The sequence below is a fragment of the Marmota flaviventris genome, chromosome 9 (assembly GCF_047511675.1).
Source record: "Marmota flaviventris isolate mMarFla1 chromosome 9, mMarFla1.hap1, whole genome shotgun sequence".
Classification (NCBI taxonomy): domain Eukaryota; kingdom Metazoa; phylum Chordata; class Mammalia; order Rodentia; family Sciuridae; genus Marmota; species Marmota flaviventris.
In genome coordinates, this window is record NC_092506.1 from 89131418 (window position 1) to 89155753 (window position 24336).

At 37.1% G+C, this 24336-nt stretch overlaps 1 protein-coding gene across 1 annotated transcript in view; it reads left to right on the plus strand.

Annotated features, from left to right (window-relative positions):
* Dync2h1 (dynein cytoplasmic 2 heavy chain 1) overlaps nucleotides 1–24336 on the plus strand; it is a 377152-nt gene that overhangs the window by 117858 nt on the left and 234958 nt on the right. The window contains exons 58-60 of the mRNA XM_071616653.1: nucleotides 720–843; nucleotides 1672–1793; nucleotides 10738–10824. Coding sequence (XP_071472754.1) covers nucleotides 720–843; nucleotides 1672–1793; nucleotides 10738–10824 — 333 coding nt within the window. The remainder of the gene's footprint in view (nucleotides 1–719; nucleotides 844–1671; nucleotides 1794–10737; nucleotides 10825–24336) is intronic.

Consider the following 24336-nt stretch of genomic DNA (forward strand, 5'->3'; position numbering starts at 1 on the left):
CCATTGGTCTACCCATCTGTTTTGGTGCCAATATCATGCTGTTTTTGTTACTATTGCTCTGTAGTATAATTTAAGGTGTGGTATAGTGATGCCACCTGATTTACTCTTCCTGCTAAGGATTGCTTTAGCTATTCTGGGTCTCTTATTTTTCCAGATGCATTTCATGATTGTTTTTTCTATTTATAAGGTGACTGACTCATAGTAAGGTAGGGAGGGGAAGCATGGGAGGAATAGAGGAACTCTAAATAGGGCAGAGGGGTGGGAGGGGAAGAGAGGGGGCAGGGAGTTAGCAATGATGGTGGAATGTGATGGACATCATTATCCAAAGTACATGTATGAAGTCATGAATTGGTGTGAACATACTTTATATACAGAGATATGAAAAATTGTGCTCTATATGTGTAATAAGAATTGTAATTCATTCCACTATCATGTATTTAAAAATAAAATTAATTAAAAAAATAAGATTGTGATTCTGACATTTCTCTTGTTGCTTTAGTTTATTCACAGGACATTAAACAGTTTTTCATTTTTCTAGAGTTTGTTTTTGCTGTCTATAAAAAATAACAGATAGCCATTAGAATCTTAAATTTTTTAATATTCTGTTTTTGTTAATCAATGGATTAAAAGTATTACATATATCATTTTGTCATATTGATGTTTTTCTGAAATTTCAATTTTCACTTAGCCTCATTTGAATTATTATGTTTTCATTTTAGTTTTCTTGCCAAAAGAGGTGTAAGAGAAGACATAGCAACCTTTGATGCACGAAATATTCCAAAGGAAATAAGAGAGAGTGTTGAAGAACTTCTTTTTAAAAACAAAGGCTCTTTTGATCCAAAGGTAATTTTTAACAGTTATAACATAAATTCTGTTTTCTATTGCATGTGATATTAGACTTTTAAAGATGTCATTACCAGTTGTTAGATCACCTGAAAACTAAAACTAAAAAACATACAAACAAAAAAATCACCAACCTATAGGTGTTATAGTTGGGAAGCATTCACTAGAAGAATTGGTAAGCTAGAATCCAGGTTGCAGGAGAAAATATAAGTGGTGTTTGACTCTTAGTATCTGCTCTCAATGTTAAATTCCCATGAGAACATTTAATAATTTTTTACTTGCAACTTTTCTATTATGCTTTTTCCTCCTGTGTACTTAACAGATAATAACAGATAACTGTGTTAGGATAGTTGTATCAAATTTCAGTGCACAGTTTAAATTCCACGATTTTGGTGTTTTTAAGATTCTTATTCAAATTGTTATATACATATTCTTTGACATCAATGATAATGATTTCAAAATTGTTCTTATCTAATAAAAGTATATCATCTGTATAGAAGGAAAATAATGCTTGAATATTGTGGTTGTCATATTTATTATAATTGGGACCAATGGAGTAATTATGTTGCTAAATCATCTTTATGCTAAAGATTCTGTGTGGTTCAAGATTTATTTTTAACCTAAAAGTTTAGTTCATGTATATTCCTCTTAATCAGAATAGCAGTTCACTATATTTTTATTTTAGCTGTAAGTCAAACATTTCATTATTTAGGTTAATTTTTAAATAAATATGTTATTTATTTACTAGATAAAAATGTGTTAAAGTGAACTTTGCATTTGTTTGGAATTGTGTCAGGATATTTGGTAACTTCTAGTAAACTTTTTTAGAATGCTAAACGTGCCAGTACTGCAGCTGCGCCTTTGGCTGCCTGGGTTAAAGCCAATGTACAGTATTCTCATGTCTTGGAACGAATTCAGCCTTTGGAAACTGAACAGGCAGGATTAGTATCGTAAGTGAAATATAATATAATACATATTCTACCATTTGTTGTTACCAATTTTATGAATTTGTTATATCATTTGTATTCATTTTTTTCTCCATTTTAAAAAGGCACCTAGTATTAAAGGTTAAAATGAGTTAATTAAATATAAATTGTAAATTAAATGAATCAAAAAATAAAGCAATTAGAAAGATACAGATAGCAGAACAAACTCAGTTTATCTCTGTCATTATTTTGTTAGAAGAATGTTATTCCTTTAGAAAGAGTCAAGTTTTATAAAGTAATAATATTAAATGTAAAAAAGAAGTTTTGGAATTGAGGGCTTTTATGTTGGTTTTCATCATCTAAGTTCTAGGAAATATTTAGAATATGTTTTTTGAAAAAATTTCTGAGCATGTAGGAGGAAGATTTAGTGATTTATTATTTGATCTTAAAGGTCCAATTGGCTAGTAAGTCAGTATTATTTTTTACTCCTTTGTTCTAAATGCAGACTGAGAGGTTTGTTATGTTCTTGATTGTTCAATGTCTCACATGACCTATTAACTTTTTTTTTTTTTACCTTTGTTTTTATTTATTTATATTTTATTGGTTGTTCAAAACATTACAAAGCTCTTGACATATCATATTTCATACATTTGATTCAGGTGGGTTTTGAACTCCCAATTTTACCCCAAATACAGATTGCAGAATCACGTCGGTTACACATCTACATTTTTACATAATGCCCTATTAGTAACTGTTGTATTCTGCTACCTTTCCTATCCTCTACTATCTCCCCTCCCCTCCCCTCCCATCTTCTTTCTCTACCCCATCTACTGTAATTCATTTCTCTCCTTGTTTATTTTCCCATTCCCCTCACAACCTCTTATATGTAATTTTGTATAACAATGAGGATCTCCCTCCATTACCATGCAATTTCCCTTTTCTCTCCCTTTCCCTCCCACCTCATGTATCTGTTTAATGTTAATCTTTTCTTCCTGCTCTTCCTCCCTGCTTTGTTCTTAGTTGCTCTCATTATATCAAAGAAGACATTTGGTATTTGTTTTTTAGGGATTGGCTAGCTTCACTAAGCATAATCTGCTCTAGTGCCATCCATTTCCCTGCAAATTCCATGATTTTGTCATTTTTTAGTGCTGTATAATACTCCATTGTGTATAAATGCCACATTTTTTTTTATCCATTCATCTATTGAAGGGCATCTGGGTTGGTTCCATAGTCTAGCGATTGTGAATTGTGCTGCTATGAACATCGATGTAGCAGTATCCCTGTAGTACGCTCTTTTAAGGTCTTCGGGGAATAGTCCGAGAAGGGCAATAGCTGGGTCAAATGGTGGTTCCATTCCCAGCTTTCCCAGGAATCTCCATACTGCTTTCCAAATTGGCCGCACCAGTTTGCAGTCCCACCAGCAATGTACAAGAGTACCCTTTTCCCCACATCCTCGCCAGCACTTGTTGTTGTTTGACTTCATAATGGCTGCCAATCTTACTGGAGTGAGATGGTATCTTAGGGTGGTTTTGATTTGCATTTCTCTGACTTCTAGTGATGGTGAGCATTTTTTCATGTACTTGTTGATTGATTTTATGTCCTCCTCTGAGAAGTGTCTGTTCAGGTCTTTGGCCCATTTGTTGCATGGGTTATTTGTTTTCTTATTGTTTAATTTTTTGAGTTCTTTGTATACTCTGGATATTAGGGCTCTATCTGAAGTGTGAGGAGTAAAGATTTGTTCCCATGATGTAGGCTCCCTATTTACCTCTCTTATTGTTTCTCTTGCTGAGAAAAAACTTTTCAGTTTAAGTAAGTCCCATTTGTTGATTCTTGTTATTAACTTTTGTGCCATGGGTGTCCTATTGAGGAATTTGGAGCCCGACCCCTCAATATGTAGATCGGAGCCAACTTTTTCTTCTATCAGACGTAGAGTCTCTGATTTGATATCTAGCTCCTTGATCCACTTTGAGTTAACTTTTGTGCATGGCGAGAGGAGGGGATTCAGTTTCATTTTGTTGCATATGGATTTCCAGTTTTCCCAACACCATTTGTTGAAGATGCTATCCTTCCTCCATTGCATGCTTTTAGCTCCTTTATCAAATATAAGATAGTTGTAGCTTTGTGGATCAGTCTCTGTGTCCTCTATTCTGTACCATTGGTCCACCCGCCTGTTTTGGTACCAGTACCATGCTGTTTTTGTTACTATTGCTCTGTAATATAGTTTTAAATCTGGTATTGCTATACCACCTGATTCACACTTCCTGCTTAGAATTGCTTTTGCTATTCTGAGTCTTTTATTTTTCCATATGAATTTCATGATTGCTTTATCTATTTCTACAAGAAATGCCATTGGGATTTTGATTGGCATTGCATTAATCCTATAGAGAACTTTTGGTAATATCGCCATTTTGATGATGTTAGTTCTGCCTATCCATGAACAGGGTATATTTTTCCATCTTCTAAGATCTTCTTCTACTTCTCTTTTTAGGGTTTTGTAGTTTTCATTGTATAAATCCTTCACCTCTTTTGTTAGGTTGATTCCCAAGTATTTTATGTTTTTTGAGGTATTGTGAATGGAGTGTTTTTCCTCATTTCCGTTTCAGAAATTTTGTCGCTGATATACAGAAATGCCTTTGATTTATGCGTGTTGATTTTATATTCTGCCACTTTGCTGAATTCATCTATTAGTTCTAGTAGTTTTTTTGTAGACCCTTTTGGGTCTTCTATGTATAGAATCATGTCATCTGCAAATAGTGATAATTTAAGTTCTTGGTTTCCTATTTTTATGCCTTTAATTTCTTTCGTCTGTCTAATTCCTCTGGCCAGTGTTTCGAGAACTATATTGAATAGAAGTGGTGATAGAGGGCATCCCTGTCTTGTTCCAGATTTTAGGGGGAATGCCTTCAATTTTTCTCCATTGAGAATGATGCTAGCCTGAGGCTTAGCATAGATAGCTTTTACTATGTCGAGGTAAGTTCTGTTATTCCTAGTTTTTCTAATGTTTTGAACATAAAGGGATGCTGCACTTTGTCGAATGCTTTTTCTGCGTCTATTGAGATGATCATATGGTTCTTATCTTTAAGTCTATTGATGTGGTGAATAACATTTATTGATTTCCGTATATTGAACCATCCTTGCATCCCAGGGATGAATCCTACTTGATCATGGTGCACAATTTTTTTGATGTGCCTTTGTATCCGATTCGCCAGAATTTTATTGAGGATTTTTGCATCTAGGTTCATCAGAGATATTGGTCTGTAGTTTTCTTTCTTTGAGGTGTCTTTGTCTGGTTTCGGAATCAGGGTGATGTTGGCCTCATAGAATGAATTTGGCAGAGCTCCCTCTTTTTCTATTTCCTGAAATAGCTTGAAAAGTAATGGTATTAATTCTTCCTTAAAGGTTTTGTAAAACTCCGCTGTATACCCATCCGGTCCTGGGCTTTTCTTGGTTGGAAGTCTTTTGATTGCTTCTTCTATTTCATCTATTGATATTGGTCTGTTTAAGTTGTGAGTATCCTCCTGACTCAGTCTGGGCAAATCATATGACTTAAGGAATTTATCGATGTCTTCACTATCTTCTATTTTATTGGAATATAGGTTTTCAAAATAATTTCTAATTGTCTTCTGTATTTCTGTAGCGTCTGTTGTGATATTGCCTTTTTCATCCCTTATGGTAGTAATTTGAGTTCTCTCTCTTCTTCTCTTCGTTAGCATGGCTAAGGGTTTGTCGATCTTATTTATTTTTTCAAAGAACCAACTTTTAGTTTTGTTAATTTTTTCAATAGTTTCTTTTGTTTCAATTTCATTGATTTCCGCTCTGATTTTAATTATTTCTTGCCTTCTGCTACATTTGCTCTTGTTTTCCTCTTCCTTTTCTAGGGCTTTGAGATGAAGTGTGAGCTCATTTATTTGTTGGTTTTTCCTTTTTTTGAGGAATGACCTCCAGGTGATGAATTTCCCTCTTAAAACTGCTTTCATTGTGTCCCATAGATTCCGATATGTTGTGTCTGTATTTTCATTTATCTCTAAGAATTTTTTGATTTCCTCCTTTATGTCTTCTGTAACCCATTGATCATTCAGTAACATATTGTTCATTTTCCATGTGATGTAGGATTTTTCCTTCCTTTTTTTTATCATTGATTTCCAGTTTCTTTCCATTATGATCAGATAAAATGCATGGGATTATCTCCCCCCCTGTATATTTACTGAGGGTTGCCCTATGGCATAATATATGGTCTATTTTTGAGAAGGATCCATGTGCTGCTGAGAAAAAAGTATATCCACTTGATGATGGTTGATATATTCTATATATGTCAGTTAAGTCTAGGTTGTTAATTGTGATATTGAGTTCTATAGTTTCTTTATTCAACTTTTGTTTGGAGGATCTGTCAAACGGTGAGAGAGGTGTGTTGAAGTCACCCATAATTATTGTGTTGTGGTCTATTTGATTCTTGAACTTGAGGAGAATTTGTTTTATGAACGTCGCAGCACCATTATTTGGTGCATACATATTGATAATTGTTATGTCTTGTTGGTGAATGGTTCCTTTTAACAGTATATAATGTCCTTCCTTATCCCTTTTGATTAACTTAGTCTTGAAGTCAATTTTATTCGATATGAGGATGGTCACCCCTGCTTGCTTACGAGGACCGTGTGCGTGGTATATTTTTTCCCAACCTTTCACCTTCAGCCTGTGTATGTCTTTTGCAATCAGATGTGTCTCCTGGAGGCAGCATATTGTTGGATTTGTTTTTTTAATCCATGTTACCAGCCTATGTCGCTTTATTGGAGAGTTTAAGCCATTAACGTTTAGAGTTACTATTGATATATGGTTTGTACTTCCAGCCATGTTTGATTATTTGTCTTCTTTTTTTTTTTTTTTTTAATTTAGTTTGTTTCTCCATGGTTAGCTTTCCCCCCGCCCTCTGTTTTTATAGAGGCACTTCCCACTGATGGTTTTGGTTATTGTTTTTCATTTCTTCCTCGTGTAGTGTTTTGCTCAAGATGCTTTGCAATGCTGGTTTTCTGGCTGCAAATTCTTTTAGCTTTTGTTTATCATGAAAGATTTTTATTTTGTTGTCGTACGTGAAGCTTAATTTTGCTGGATACAGAATTCTTGGTTGGCATCCATTGTCTTTCAGTGTTTGAAATACGTTGTTCCAGGATCTTCTCGCTTTCAGCGTCTGTGATGAAAAATCCGTTGTTAACCATATTGGTTTACCCCTGAATGTAATCTGCCTCCTTTCTCTTGTATCTTTTAATATTTTCTCTTTGTTCTGTATATTGGATATCTTCATAACAATGTGTCTTGGCGTTGGTCTACTGTGATTTTGTGTGCTCGGTGTCCTTTATGCATCTAAAATTTGTATATCCGTTTCCTTTTTTATTTCTGGAAAGTTTTCTGTAATTATTTCATTCAGCAGGCTACTCATTCCCTTGGTTTGAATCTCTGTACCTTCTTCTATCCCGATGACTCGTAGGTTTGGTTTTTTTATGTTATCCCATATCTCTTGGATGTTTCTCTCGTGGTTTTTAACCAGCCTTTCTGAGTTGGCTAGGCTCTTTTCAAGATGATATATTTTGTCTTCATTATCTGACGTTCTGGCTTCTACTTGCTCCATTCTGTTAGTGATACTCTCAATTGAGTTTTTAATTTGGTTTATCGTTTCCTTCATTTCTAGTATTATTGTTTGATTTTTTTTTATAATCTCTATCTCCTGATAAAGATGCTTAACTTCTTCTTTTATCTGTTTATGTAATTGATTTTCAAAGTGTTCTTTCACTGTTTGGATTTCCTGTCTCATATCCTCTTTAAGGTTCCATTCCATCTGTCTAAGGTGTTCCTTGAGTTCTTTATATGACCATTTTTCTGCTGACTCTAGGTCCTCCTGAATATTTAGGCTGTCCTTAATTGTTTGTATCTCTTTTCTTCCTTGCTTTTTTATGCTGCTCATGTTACTTCTTGTTCTGTTTGACTGCTGAGTTACTGTTTACTCTTATAAATTTATTTGATGCTTGGGAGGAAAGATATTAGAAGGGAAGGGAGGAAGTCACTAAAGAGAATGAGAGTAGGCAGGTAGAATTCAAGGAAGGGGGAATAAGAAAATTGAAAAGAAATGAAAAGACAAAGGAAACAAAAACAAAACACACACAAAAACGTTAGAAAATAAAGAAAGAAAGAAAAGAAAAAAAAATTTTTTTACAAAAATAATAATGATAATAAAAATAATGAAAATTAAAATTAAAATTAAAAAAATTATAATAATAATAAAAAAAATTTAAAAAAAAATTAGAAACATTAAAAAAAGTTAAAGAACAACAACAATAAAAAATTGAAAATGAAAGAAAAAAAAAGAAAAAGAAAAAAATGATAATAATAATAATAATAAATGCAGTCATAGAGTTCGATTAATTTCTCTTCCAGTAGGTGGAGCTGTGCCCTCTGGGTCAAGCTTCTCCTCTCACTAAGTGGGAACCAATCACTGTGTAGCAGCTCTTCCTCACAGACTGGGCGGGTCTCCAATCCTGAGTGCCTAGGGCCTTTTCTTGTGTTTCCTCAAACCAGGCCGCGCTCACCTGTGACGCTCACCACAATACTGGCTACACGCCATGTCTGCTGCTCCTGGGAGCCCTGTTGCGCTGGTTTCAATGCAGTTATCTCCTCCACCCGTGACATCAGTTCTAATCAACTGCTGATTACACATTCACCTTTTCTGCCCAGAGCGAAGCAAAAGAGGAAGCAGATGGGAGCAAAGCGCCCGCAGCTCTGGGCGGCAAAGCGTCCGGGAGCCAAGCGTCTCTTTTTCGATCTCTTTTTTCTTCCTGCTGCTTGGCAAAGTGGTCTGCTACAGATTAACGGTGAAAGGAGTTCTTACACGCTGTGCGAAATCTCGATTAAGCCGCTGCTCTGAGCACCACGCTCAGCACTTCAGCAACCCCCGTGCGCAGCGGCCATCTTCACCACCACTCCATGACCTATTAACTTTTTACTCTGAACAAAAATTTTAGCTCTTAATTTTAACTTGTTGATTTTATCAATATAATTATATGAATTTTTATGTTGAATCAAAAGCATTTTTATTATTTTGACTATAGAAATATTTTTGTACCTGAGACATGTTTTGAGTTCATTTCCTTTCTTGTGCATATACTGGTTATTCTTTCCTTCCTTCCTTCCTTCTTTATTTAAACTTTTTAAAAATTTCTTACATATATGACAATAGTCAAATGCATTACAAGCATAATTATCATTCTCATTTTTTTCAATTGATTATCTTTTTTTCCTGTTTATGTATCACAAATTTATCTACTCTCTTTGTCAGAACCCTAAAACACTTTGATAGTCTAGAGTTCTATTTACTTTTTCTTAGCATTATTCCTCCTAGAGCCTTTTATCCTGTTCCAATCTAGATTAGTTTCTCCCTAGGGCTGCTGCTTACAGATGTTATCTGGAAACTGCTATTTATCATTATTTGGGGGAATACCTTTATCTTTTTTCTGTATTGAATCCTTTTATTATGAATTTATCTTAGGTTTGTCCCTCATTTTTCTAGTATATGCTCTACTGTATCTTCCTAAGAAAAAGCATACAGGATGTAAACTATTTTGAGATCATTTTAGAATACTAGGCTCCATTCAGACTTTCTGAATCAGATCTCATGTGTGGTTGAGGAGTGAGACCTTGCGATCTGTTTTTAATACTTCCTCTAGGTGATTTGTTTGCACAGTAAATATTGCGAACCCCTGCTCTGCTCTCTTCTAGAGTCCAACCTTTTTCTTGAAAAGTCTTAATACCATTTTGATCCCCAGAGTTTTGCATGTTACCCTATATTTTTTTCTCTTCGAAAGTTTTTAGGATCTTAGTTTCTAACATTGTGAATTTTACAATTCTTGGTGGTGGATAGTTACTGTCCACTTTAAATTTAGAAATTCATTTATTGGTTCTTGGAAAGTTTATTGCATTATTCCATTGGTATTATTTTTGTACTTCTGTGTCGTTTGGAGTGCTTTTGGCTTTAAATTAGTGAAATTACCACTTTAGGTAGCTTAAAGATAGCTTTAAGAAATTAAGAAAAATATGGCATTGCAAACAAGTCCCCAGATTAGGTTGGTTTCAAGGTAGCTTATTATGTATCCAGTTTACTGCTGAAGTTCTATTTGTAAGATGATTTATAGTTGGGAAAAAGAGATTCTTTTTCCATGAATTTTTTTTTTCCCCCAAGGTACCTCCCCTGCCCTGGGTAGTTTTTAGAAGGAGGTTGTTATTCCTTTTTTGTCTCCAAAGAATCTACATAGGGTATGGGTAGGGGTAGAATGAGTTATTTGGGGGTATAACTGGTACTGGTGTTGCTGTATTCTGGGATGGTTTTAGAGAAAAAGTCTATTTTTAATGGGTTAGAAAATTTGAGGCCAAATTCTTTGTACTATCAACCAAACTGCTGTATTTATTTTTAGTGTTAGATTCAGAGATACCTGTTGTCTATATTTTTTGAGAATTTTGGAATTCCATTTTTTTTTTTGGAAATTTTTCTGCTGCATTTAGTTTTTGTGTTCTGGTGTGTCAATTGTTACTTTTCAGAATTTTTTGGAAGTTTCTCCATTGTCTTATTTCTCCCTTTTATTCTTTTATCTTTGTCATTTATAACTTTTTTTTTTATCATTTTGCTTTTATTTTAATAGAGCTTCAGAAAGAAGAGAGTATAAATGAATATGTGTAGTCTACCCTTTTGATCAGAAGTCTATTTGCACAAGTGTTTTTTTGATATAGATTCCTAAAAGTATGGTTGGATCAAAGGATCAAATTTTAACATTGTTTCTCAAATTTAATTTGAAGCAAAAGTGTTATATTATGTAATTATTGATAGTTTTTATTGTGTTTTAACTGCAAGATTACATTTCAAAGTATTGTTGCTGCTTTAAAACTGATATCTAAAATAGAGTGACTTTTATAATACTGAGTTATATTTTAGGAATTTGAAGAAAACTGAAGACAGAAAAAAGAAATTAGAAGAGCTTCTTAACTCTGTTGGTCAAAAGGTCTCAGAACTTAAAGAGAAGTAAGTTAAATTTTGAAATGTATTTTGTGTATTTGAAATATAAAGCTCAAGTGACTTTTTAAATTTTGATAATTTTAATTGCAACCACTATTTTTACTTCTTTTTGTAATGTATCACTCTAATGATGGTAAGGGTGTAGAATAATACAGAAGGTACTTTTTTCCTACATTTTTTAAATTGGTATATTACATTTGTATGTAATGATGGAATTTGTTGTTACATATTTATACATGCACAGAATATAACAAGACAGTTTGGCCAATGTAACTCCCCAACACTTCTCCTCTCCTTCTCTACCTCCTTCCCCTTGGTTTCTTTCTTCTACTGATCTCCCTTTAATTTTCATGAGATTCACCTGTACCTTTCTTTTCCCTTTTTCCTCTCTAGCTTCCACATATGAGAGAAAACATATGACCCTTGACTTATTTTGCTTAACATGATAGTCTCAAGTTTCATTCATTTTCCTGCAAATGATGCAATTTCATTTTTTTTGTGTGTGGGGGCTACAGGGGATTGAACTTAGGGGCATTCAACCACTTAGCCAAATCCTCAGCCCTATTTTGTATTTTATTTAGATACAGAGTCTCACTGAATTGCTTAGCGCCACACTTTTTCTGAACTTGCAATTCTCCTTTGTCAGCCTCCTGAGCCACTGGAATTACAGGCATGTTCCACTATACCCAGAAATTTCATTTATCTTTATAGCTAAATAAGTCACCATTGTGTATATATACCACATTTTCTTTATACATTCATCTGTTAATGGACACTTAGGCTGTTTTTATTGTTTGGCTATTGTGAATTGTGCTTCTATAAACATGTATCATTGTAGTAAGATAACTTTAATTCTTTAGGATAAACACCAAGAAGTGGAGTAGATGAGTCGTGTGGTGGTTCCATTCCTAGTCTTTTGAGGAGCCTCCATACTTGATTTCCATTAGTGGTTGTGATAATTGACAATCCCACAGTGTAAAAGTGTTCATTTCTCTGCACATCCTTTTTAGCATTTATTATTATTTGTATTCCTGATTACTGCCATTCTGACCCGTGTGAGATGAAATTTCAGTGCAGTTTTGATTTGCATTTCCCTAGTTGCTAATGATGTTGAATAGTTGTTCGTATATTTGTTGACCATTTTTCTTCTTTTGTGAAATGTCTGTTTAATTCATTTGCCCATTTATTAATTGGGTTATTTGATTTTTTTTTTTTGTTTTAAATTTTTTGAGTTCTTTACGTATTCTCAGTATTAATCCTACGTCAGAAGAGTTGCTAACAAAATATTTTCTCCCATTCTGTGTGTTCTTTCTTTACATTTCTAATTGTTTCCTTTGCTGTGCAGAAGCTTTTTAAGTTGATGCTGTTCCATTTATTAACTCTTGGCATTGTTTCTGAGCTTTAGGGGTACTTTTGGGAAAGTAATTGCATATGCCTATATGCTGGAGTGTTGAGCCTGTGTTTTCTTCTAGGAGTTGGATAGTTTCAGGTCTAATTTCTACATCTTTGATTCATTTTGAGTTGATTTTTGTGCAGGGTGAGAGATAAGAGTCTAGTCTCATTCTACATGTGGATAACCAGTTATTTTAGCATCATTTCTTGTAAAGGATGTCTTTACTCCTATATGTTTTTGGCACTTTTGTGAAGGATCAGATAACTGTAGATGTCGGGGTTTGCCTCTGTGTCTTCTATTTTGTAAAGAAGGTACTTCTTTTTAAAGAAATTCTTTGGTGAGAATAAATATCTTCTGTCTCTGTTTAAGTAGCTACTGCTACATATATTTCCAATTACTAGTGAAAAGTTGAGCAAGAAAAATTTAATGTCATGAATTAAGGCTGGGAGTGTTTGTATTCGACATTCAATTTTCATTTTATTTTGACTTTAAAATTTTAGTTCTTAATATCTGATGATAGTATCACCACATTTTCTATAAGTATGTTGTCATGTTAAAAAAATTTTATCCTTTTAAATTTTTTCTGTTTTACATTGAAAAAAGATTTCTTCATGCAAATATTATACTTATGTTTAAGGATAATTTGGGAATAGGATTAATTTTAAAAGCTTTTGTGTATCTCTCAGTCCCTGTGATTGCTATTGAGTATGAGAATTTTTATAAACATTGGAACATTTTTTTTTATAATTGTGAAAACTTGGAAAGCTGAGGAATATATAATTTAATATAGCATTTGTTATGGTTGCTTTCAGTTTTATGACACAGCTACTTATATATATGCTACAAATTTTTTTGAAGTGATATGTTTCCTTTTTTTTTTTAATTTATGGAAGAAGAATTTCTGTACCAGGAAAGAAATTTATCACATAAAAACTGAAACCATTCTCTCTCTCTCTCTCTCTGTATGTGTGTGTGTGTGTCTGTGTGTGTATATATCATGTGTCCTTTTTCTCTATAAGTTAAATAAATATACATATATATGTTTATGTGTGTATATATATATATATATATATATATATATATATATATATATATATATATATATTTAGAAAAAAGCAAGTGAAAAAGCAAACCTTACGTCTATAAACCCAGTGTTTTCAATTTTCCTAAACAATGTTTATTTAGAAATTTAGAAATCACATTATTATCTTCCAGGTATTTTTATTTTTATTTTATTTTTTTATTATTTTTTTTTATTGTTGGTTGTTCAAAACATTACATAGTTCTTGATATATCATCTTTCACACTTTGCTTCAAGTGGGTTATGAACTCCCATTTTTAGCCCATATACAGATTGCAGAATCACATCAATTACACATCCATTGATTTACATATTGCCATACTAGTGACTGTCATGTTCTGCTACCTTTCCTATCCTCTACTATCCCCCCTCCCCTCCCCTCCCCACCCCTCTTCTCTCTCTACCCCCTCTACTGACCTTCATTTCTCCCCCTTGTATTATTTTTCCCTTTCCCCTCATTTCCTCTTGTATGTTCTTTTGTATAACCCTGAGGGTCTCCTTCCATTTCCATGCAATTTCCCTTTTCTCTCCCTTTCCCTCCCACCTCTCATCTCTGTTTAATGTTAATCTTCTCATGCTCTTCGTCCCTACTCTGTTCTTAGTTACTCTCCTTATATCAAAGAAGACATTTGGCATTTGTTTTTTAGGGATTGGCTAGCTTCACTTAGCATAATCTGCTCTAGTGCCATCCATTTCCCTGCAAATTCTATGGTTTTGTCATTTTTTAATGCAGAGTAATACTCCATTGTGTATAAATGCCACATTTTTTTTAATCCATTCATCTATTGAAGGGCATCTGGGTTGGTTCCACAGTGTTGCTATTGTGAATTGAGCTGCTATGAACATCGATGTAGCAGTGTCCCTGTAGCATGCTCTTTTTAGGTCTTTAGGGAATAGACCAAGAAGGGGAATAGCTGGGTCAAATGGTGGCTCCATTCCCAGCTTTCCAAGAAATCTCCATACTGCTTTCCAAATTGGCTGCACCAATTTGCAGTCCCACGAGCAATGTACAAGTGTACCCTTTTCCCCACATCCTCGCCAGCACTTGTTGTTGTTTGACTTCATAATGGCTGCCAATCTTACTGGAGTGAGATGGTATCTTAGGGTGGTTTTGATTTGCATTTCTCTGACTGCTAGAGATGGTGAGCATTTTTTCATGTACTTGTTGATTGATTGTATGTCCTCCTCTGAGAAGTGTCTGTTCAGGTCCTTGGCCCATTTGTTGATTGGGTTGTTTGTTATCTTATTGTCTAATTTTTGGAGTTCTTTGTATACTCTGGATATTAGGGCTCTATCTGAAGTGTGAGGAGTAAAGATTTGTTCCCAGGATGTAGGCTCTCTATTTACCTCTCTTATTGTTTCTTTAGCTGAGAAAAAACTTTTTAGTTTGAGTAAGTCCCATTTGTTGATTCTAGTTATTAAATTTGTGCTATGGGTGTCCTATTGAGGAATTTGGAACCCGACCCCACAGAATGTAGATCGTAGCCAACTTTTTCTTCTATCAGACGGCGTGTCTCTGATTTGATATCAAGCTCCTTGATCCATTTTGAATTAACTTTAGTGCATGGCGAGAGAAAGGGATTCAGTTTCATTTTGTTGCATATGGATTTCCAGTTTTCCCAGCACCATTTGTTGAAGATGCTATCCTTCCTCCATTGCATGCTTTTAGCCCCTTTATCAAATATAAGATAGTTGTAGTTTTGTGGATTGGTTTCTGTGTCCTCTATTCTGTACCATTGGTCCACCCGCCTGTTTTGGTACCAGTACCATGCTGTTTTTGTTACTATTGCTCTGTAGTATAGTTTGAAGTCTGGTATCGCTATACCGCCTGATTCACACTTCCTGCTTAGCATTGTTTTTGCTATTCTAGGTCTTTTATTTTTCCATATGAATTTCATGATTGCTTTCTCTATTTCTACAAGAAATGCCGTTGGGATTTTGATTGGCATTGCATTAAACCTATAGAGAACTTGGTAATATCGCCATTTTGATGATGTTAGTTCTGCCTATCCATGAACAGGGTATATTTTTCCATCTTCTAAGATCTTCTTCTATTTCTCTCTTTAGGGTTCTGTAGTTTTCATTGCATAAGTCTTTCACCTCTTTTGTTAGGTTGATTCCCAAGTATTTTATTTTTTTTGAAGTAATTGTGAATGGAGTGGTTGTCCTCATTTCCATTTCAGAGGATTTGTCGCTGATATACAGGAATGCCTTTGATTTATGCGTGTTGATTTTATATCCTGCCACTTTGCTGAATTCATTTATTAGCTCTAATAGTTTCTTTGTAGACCCTTTTGGGTCTGCTAGGTATAGAATCATGTCACCTGCAAATAGTGATAATTTAAGTTCTTCTTTTCCTATTTTTATGCCTTTAATTTCTTTCGTCTGTCTAATTGCTCTGGCCAGTGTTTTGAGAACTATGTTGAACAGAAGTGGTGAAAGAGGGCATCCCTGTCTTGTTCCAGATTTTAGAGGGAATGCCTTCAATTTTTCTGCATTCAGAATGATGCTAGCCTGAGGCTTAGCATAGATTGCTTTTACAATATTGAGGTATGTTCCTGTTATCCCTAGTTTCTCTAGAGTTTTGAACATAAAGGGATGCTGTACTTTGTCGAATGCTTTTTCCGCATCTATCGAGATGATCATATGGTTCTTATTTTTAAGTCTATTGATGTGGTGAATAACATTTATTGATTTCCGTATATTGAACCAACCTTGCATCCCAGGGATGAATCCTACTTGATCATGGTGCACAATTTTTTTGATATGTTTTTGTATCCGATTCGCCAGAATTTTATTGAGGATTTTTGCATCTAGGTTCATTAGAGGTATTGGTCTGTAGTTTTCTTTCTTTGAAGTGTCTTTGTCTGGTTTAGGTATCAGGGTGATGTTGGCCTCGTAGAATGAATTTGGAAGTTCTCCCTCTTTTTCTATTTCCTGAAGTAGCTTGAAAATTATTGGTATTAGTTCCTCTTTAAAGGTTTTGTAAAATTCTGCTGTATACCCATCCGGTCCTGGGCTTTTCTTAGTTGGTAGTCTTTTGATGGTTTCTTCTATTTCCTCAATTGATATTGGTCTGTTTAGGTTGTCTATATCCTCCTGACTCAATCTGGGCAGATCATATGACTTCAGAAATTTATCGATGCCTTCACTATCTTCTAATTTATTGGAGTATAAGGATTCAAAATAATTTTTGATTATCTTCTGTATTTCTGAAGTGTCTGTTGTGATATTGCCTTTTTCATCCCGTATGCTAGTAATTTGAGTTCTCTCTCTTCTTCTCTTCGCTAGCATGGCTAAGGGTCTGTCGATTTTGTTTATTTTTTCAAAGAACCAACTTTTAGTTTTGTCAATTTTTTCAATTGTTTCTTTTGTTTCGATTTCATTAATTTCAGCTCTGATTTTAATTATTTCTTGCCTTCTCCTTCTTTTGCTGTTGTTTTGCTCTTCTTTTTGTAGGATTTTGAGATGAATATGAGATCATTTATTTGTTGGTTTTTTCTTTTTTTAAGGAATGAACTCCAAGCAATGAATTTTCCTCTTAGAACTGCTTTCAGTGTGTCCCATAGATTCCGATTTGTTGTGTCTGTGTTTTCATTAATCTCTAAGAATTTTTTAATTTCCTCCTTGATGTGTTCTATAACCCATTGATCATTCAGTAACCTATTGTTCATTCTCCAAGTGATGTATGCTTTTTCCTTCCTTCTTTTATCGTTGATTTTCAGTTTCATTCCATTATGATCAGATAGGATGCATGGTATTATCTCTACTCCTTTATATTGTCTAAGAGTTACCCTGTGACATAATATATGATCTATTTTTGAGAAGGATCCATGTGCTGCTGAGAAAAAAGTGTAACTGCTTGATGTTGGGTGGTATATTCTATATATGTCAATTAAGTCTAGGTTATTAATTGTGTTATTGAGTTCTATAGTTTCCTTATTCAACTTTTGTTTGGAAGATCTGTCCAGTGGCGAGAGAGGTGTGTTGAAGTCTCCCATGATTATTGTATGGTGGTCTATTAGACTCTTGAACTTGAGAAGAGTTTGTTTGATGAACATAGCTGCACCATTGTTTGGGGCATATATATTTATGATTGTTATGTCTTGTTGGTGTATGGTTCCCTTAAGCAGTATGTAGTGTCCCTCTTTATCCCTTTTGATTAACTTTGGCTTGAAATCTATTTTATTTGATATGAGTATGGACACTCCTGCTTGTTTCCGAAGTCCATATGAGTGATATGATTTTTCCCAACCTTTCACCTTCAGCCTATGTATGTCTTTTCCTATCAAATGCATCTCCTGTAGGCAGCATATTGTTGGGTCTTGTTTTGAGATCCATTCTACTAGCCTGTGTCTCTTAATTGGTGAGTTTAAGCCATTAACATTTAGGGTTATTATTGAGATATGGGTTGTTGTTCCAGCCATATTTGTTTATTCATGTTACTAAACATGGTTTGTTTTCCTCTTTGATTATTTCCCCCCCCCTTTACTGTCCTACCTCCCACTGTTGATTTTCATTGTTATTTTCCATTTCCTCTTCCTGTAATGTTTTGCCGAGGATGTTTTGAAGAGATGGTTTTCTAGCTGCATATTCTTTTAACTTTTGTTTGTCGTGGAAGGTTTTAATTTCATCTTCCATCCTGAAGCTTAATTTTGCTGGATACACAATTCTTGGTTGTAACCCATTTTCTTTCAGTGTTTGAAATATGTTATTCCAGGATCTTCTAGCTTTCAGAGTCTGTGTTGAAATATCAGCTGTTATCCTGATTGGCTTGCCCCTAAATGTAATCTGCTTCCTTTCTCTTGTAGCTTTTAAAATTCTCTCCTTATTCTGTATGTTGGGCATCTTCATTATAATGTGTCTAGGTGTGGATCTCTTATAATTTTGCACATTCGGCGTCCTGTAGGCTTGTAGAATTTGGGATTCTGTCACATTCTTCAAGTCTGGGAAGTTTTCTCCTATTATTTCATTGAATAAATTGCTCATTCTTTTGGTATGGGTTTCTATACCTTCCTGTATCCCAATGACTCTTAAGTTTGGTCTCTTAATGTTATCCCATATTTCTTGGATGTTCTGCTCATGGTTTCTTAAGAGTCTTGCTGAGCTGTCTATGTTCTTTTCCACTTGAAATACTTTGTCTTCATTGTGTGATGTTCTATCTTCTAAGTGTTCTACTCTGCTGGTAGTATTCTCAATTGAGTTTTTAAGTTGGTTTATTGCTTCCTGCATTTCTAGGATTTCTGTTTGTTTGTTTTTTATAACCTCTATCTCCCTGTATAGTTGATCCTTTGCTTCCTGGATTTGTTTGTGTAATTCCTTGTCGAAGTGATCTTTCATTGTCTGATTTTGCTGTCTAATTTCTTCCTTGATACTCCAGATCATCTGAAGCATATATATCCTGAATTCTTTATCTGACATTGCATCTGCTGCAGCTGTTACCTCTTCTAAAGTTGAGCTGACCTGCATTGCTTGTAGTCCTTTCTTTCCTTGTCTTTTCATACTGCTTGCGTTTCTTTCTTCTTGGTGAAGCTGTTGTGTTTTTGAAATTTTTCCCCCCCTATATATTTATATTTCTCTTGTATAGTTGAAAAGTCTCCCTTGCAGGTGCGGGCGGGGGCTCTGCTCTGCCCCTCCTCCAATTGGTGTGAGGTGTCTACCACGCCCGCGGACCCCTGGGCCTGATCCGCCGTACTGTCGCAGGTCTGCCTACCTTGCAGGTGGGGGCGAAGGCTCTGCCCTGCCCCTCCTACCACGCCCGGGGACCGCTAGGCCTGATCTGCAGGTTGGTCGCAGGTCTGCCCACCTTGCGGGCACGGGTGTTAGTTCCGCTCCGCCCCCACTCCAATTGGGGTCACTTGACCACCACACAGGCGGGCCGTTGGGCCTGATCTGGGCGCGGGCGAAGGCTCTGCTCTGCGCCGCCCCTACTCCAGTTGGGGTGAAGTGTGTACCACGCTGGCAGGCCGCTGGGCCTGATCCGCCGGTCTGTCGCCGGTCTGCTTACCTTGCCGGCGCGGGCGGTGGCTCTGCCCTGCCCCTCCTACCATGCCTGCAGACCGCTGGGCCTGATCTGCAGGTTGGTCGCAGGTCTGCCTACCTTGCGGGCGCGGGCGGCGGCCCCGCTCCTCCCCTCTGGCTCGACGACAAAGCGAGTGAGACTCGGTTATCTGTGACTCACCCTCCCTACCAGGGGACCAACTGTTTCCGTTGCCGCTGGCACCGATGAAGTTTTCTCCTCGGCCGCTCTCCGATGACATCAGATCTCTGCCATGCTGGCATCCCCTGTTCAATGGCTGAATCCCATTTTCTTCTCTTCCAATAGGCGGAGCTGTGCCCTCTGAGCCGAGCTTCTGCCCTCTATGTGCTGACAGAAATCCCTGTACGGTAGCTCCTGGGAGTCTCTCAGTCCTGTTAGTCCAGAGCCCTTTCACTTATCCGGCTCCTCCCCCTGTTCCTCCTCCCAGCCAGCCAGCCAGCCAGGTCCTGTTCACCAGAGGCGGTTCCCCAAGGATCTGATTACACTTGCAGCCCCACCGCGTGTCCTATATCCCGAACGATGAACACCCTCTCTGTCATTCATCTAAGCCCCAGTGCTGTGGTGGGGTGATCCAATTTTCTGGACCCCTTTGGTGGGCACGCCCCCAGAAACTAGCGGCTAAGATCTTGGGTGTCGCCGCTGGTGTTAAGGGGAGGTGGGGATCTGGAATCCTCTCTGCTTCCCTACAGACACGCCCCCGGTGGTTTCCTGGCTGCTTGTATCTGGAGGGGGTGGGAGTCACACACCTGCTAATGTGGATTCCGCTGGGAAGGAATTCTGTCGGCGGAACTCTGGTGATGTCACCACTCTGCTATGGCGGGCCCCAGGCTTCTTGCCGGAGTGTCCGAAGGGAGGGGTGGGACTGGTCTGTTTCTGGTTGGTTTCAGCTCCCGGTTTGCTATTTCATGAAGGCTTGGCGAGAGACCTCTTCCTAGAGTCCCTGCACCGCTCCTGCTGCGCTGCGCCTCGGAGGCTATCCGCCCTGACGCGGGGGCCGGTGCAGGCAGCCGACAGTCGCCGAGTCGCGCGGGCAGCGGCTGGCGGGTCTGGACCTCTGCGCTGCGTGGCGGAGATTCACTCGTCTAGCGCAGACTGTCACCTCCAAAAATCCTACCGATTCCCGGCCGATCTCTCTTTAGTGGAATTTTGCTAGGAGTTTCTCAGCAGGTCGTATCTAAGCGTATCCATGCGTCTCTCTGATCCCGTTGTTGAGGAGGTACTGAAAGCGCTGCCTCCCCTCTTGCCACCATGTTCTCTCTCCTCTTCCAGGTATTTTTAGATAAATATAACGAAAATCAACACACCATTTTCAATGTTGTATGCTCATAGTCAATACTTAATATCCAGCTAATTCTCTAATATTTATTAAGTAATTGGTATGTTGTAGCAATGTTTCTTTTTTTTTAAAATTTTTATTGTTGGTTGTTCAAAACATTACATAGTTCTTGATATATCATATTTCACACTTTGATTCAAGTGGGTTATGAACTCCCATTTTTACCCCGTATACAGATTGCAGAATCACATCGGTTACACATCCAGTGATTTACATATTGCCATACTAGTGTCTGTTGTATTCTGCTGCCTTTCCTATCCTCTGCTATCCCCCCTCCCCTCCCCTCTTCTCTCTCTACCCCATCTACTGTAATTCATTTCTCCCCCCCCTTTTTTTTTTCCCTTACCCCTCACTTCCTCTTGTATGTAATTTTGTATAACCCTGAGGGTCTCCTTCCATTTCCATGCAATTTTCCTTCTCTCTCCCTTTCCCTCCCACCTCTCATCCCTGTTTAATATTAATTTTCTTCTCATGCTCTTCCTCCCTACTCTGTTCTTAGTCACTCTCCTTATATCAAAGAAGACATTTGGCATTTGTTTTTTAGGGATTGGCTAGCTTATGATTGTTATGTCTTGTTGTTGTATGGTTCCCTTGAGCAGTATGTAGTGTCCCTCTTTATTCCTTTTGATTAACTTTGGCTTGAAATCTATTGTATTTGATATGAGTATTGATACTCCTGCTTATTTCCGAAGTCCATATGAGTGATATTTTTCCCAATCTTTCACCTTCAGTCTGTGTATGTCTTTTCCTATCAAATGCGTCTCCTGTAGGCAGCATATTGTTGGATTTTTTTTTTTTTTGATCCATTCTACTAGCCTGTGTCTCTTAATTGGTGAGTTTAAGCCGTTAACATTTAGGGTTATTGTTGAGATATGGATTGTTCTTCCAGCCATATTTGTTTATTTATGTTACTTAACATGGTTTGTTTTTCCTCTTTGATTATTTTTTTCCTTTACTGTACTACCTCCCACTTTTGGTTTTCATTGTAATTTTCCATTTCCTCTTCCTGTAATGTTTTGCCGAGGATGTTTTGAAGAGATGGTTTTCTAGCTGCAAATTCTTTTACCTTTTGTTTATCGTGGAAGGTTTTAATTTCATCTTCCATCCTGAAGCTTAATTTTGCTGGATACACAATTCTTGGTTGGAACCCATTTTCTTTCAGTGTTTGAAATATGTTGTACCAGGATCTTCTAGCTTTCAGAGTCTGTGTTGAAATATCAGCTGTTATCCTGATTGGTTTACCCCTAAATGTAATCTGCTTCCTTTCTCTTGTAGCTTTTAAAATTCTCTCCTTATTCTGTATGTTGGGCGTCTTCATTATAATGTGTCTAGGTGTGGATCTCTTATGATTTTGCACATTCGGTGTCCTGTAGGCTTCTAGGATTTGGTATTCTGTCTCATTCTTCAAGTCTGGGAAGTTTTCTCATATTATTTCGTTGAACAGATTGCTCATTCCTTTGGTTTGGACCTCTATACCTTCCTGTATCCCAATGACTCTTACGTTTGGTCTCTTGATGTTATCCCATATTTCTTGGATGTTCTGCTCATGGCTTCTTAACAGTCTTGCTGAGCTGTCTATGCTCTTTTCAAGTTGAAATACTTTGTCTTCATTGTCTGATGTTCTATCTTCTAAGTGTTCTACTCTGCTGGTAGTATTCTCATTTGAGTTTTTAAGTTTGTTTATTGCTTCCTGTATTTCTAGGATTTCTGTTTGTTTGTTTTTTATAACCTCTATCTCTCTGTATAGTTGATCTTTTGCTTCTTGGATTTGTTTATGTAATTCATTGTCGAAGTGATCTTTCATTGTCTGATTTTGCTGTCTAATGTCTTCCTTGAGACTCCAGATCATCTGAAGCATGTAAATCCTGAATTCTTTTTCTGACATTTCATCTGCTGCAGCTATTATCTCTTCTAAGGTTGAGTTGACCTGCATTGCTTGTGGTCTTTTCTTTCCTTGTCTTTTCATATTGCTCGTGTTTCTTTCTGCTTGGTGAAACTGTTGTGTTATTGATTTTTCCCCCTATATATTTATATTGCTCTTGTATAGTTGCAAAGTCTCCCTTGCAGGGCCGGACGGCGGCTGTGCTCCTCCTCCAATTGGGGCGATCTGTCTATCACGCCGGCGGGCCGCTGGGCCCCTTCTCCAGGTCGTGTGGTCTGCCTAACTTGCGGGCAACGGCTGGGCCCCTCCTTCAATAGGGGTGATCTGTCTACCACGCTGGTGGGCCGCTGGGCCTGTTCTCTAGGTTGCAGGTCTGTCTACCTTGCAGGCGCAGGCGGCAGCTCTGTCCCTCCTCCAATTGGGGTGATGTGTCTACCACGCCGGCGGGCCGCTGGGCCTGTTCTGCTGGTCAGTCGCAGGTCTGCCTACCTTGCAGGCGCGGGCGGCGGCTCTGCTCTTCCCCTCCTCCAATTGGGGTGACGTGTCTACCACACCGGCGGGCTGCTGGGCCTGTCCTGCCGGTCGGTCGCCGGTCTGCCTACCTTGCAGGCGTGGGCGGCAGGTCTTCTCTGCCCCTCCTCCAATTGGGGTGACGTGTCTACCACGCCAGCAGGCCGCTGGGCCTGTTCTTCCGGTCGGTCGCAGGTCTGCCTTGTAGCAATGTTTCAAATCCATTTATTAGTCACTTACTGGTTCAGGTCTTATACTAAACACTTTATATTTATCTCTTTATTCTTTAAAATAATGCTGAGAATTTTAAGTGAAGCAGAATGGCATTTTCCATTATATAATCATTAATTAAGAATGGATTACAATGGTAATCACCATTATGTTACTTATCACCATGCTGTTGTTACTCTAGGCTGTGACACCTATTTTATTATATACTAACAAAGAATAAGATGTATAATAACATGCAGTGAATAAAGACATGGTTTTCTGTTGCCAACTTCTGAAAAGCAGCACCATCCAATGGAACTTTATGAGATGATGGAAGTATTCTGTAATATACTCTGTCCAGTATGGTAGCAAATAGCCATATGTGGCTATAGAGTATTTGTGATGTGTTTTAGTGGTAACTTATTGAACAGCTCATTTCTAGAGTCTTATGTCTAGGTGAAGAACATAGAGGATAGGAAGGCAGTGGAATGTACCATAAAATTCATGGAACTTAATATCCGGCACATTTGTATATAAATTTTAGATCCTCTACTGATGATTGGTGAATCTTTGTGCAGTAATCTCTTATGGTCTAAATTTATATATGTGTAACATGAAAAATTTTGAACTGTTGTTGTAAGAATGAAATGTTTTTAAAAAATGTTTGATACAGGGCTGGGGATGTGGCACAAGTGGTAGCATGCTCGCCTGGCATACGCAGGACACTGGGTTTGATTCTCAGCACCACATAAAAATAAAATAAAGATGTTGTGTCCACCAAAAACTAAAAAATAAATATTAAAAAATTCTCTCCCCCCCCCTCTTTTAAAAAAAAATGTTTGATACAATCCTGGGCATATTGTAGGCACATGTTTGTACAACCATTTTCAAGGAAAACAATTTAAAAAGAGAGTTATAAACTTTGGCAAATGGGCACTGAGGGTGAGATTATATATAATGTATTAGATATTTGAGGTGAATTTTGAAATTGTACTTTTATTTTTGATAGGTATATGTTAAAGAGTATTTGACTGAGGGGATAAAGGGAGTGGTTGGAAGATATTCT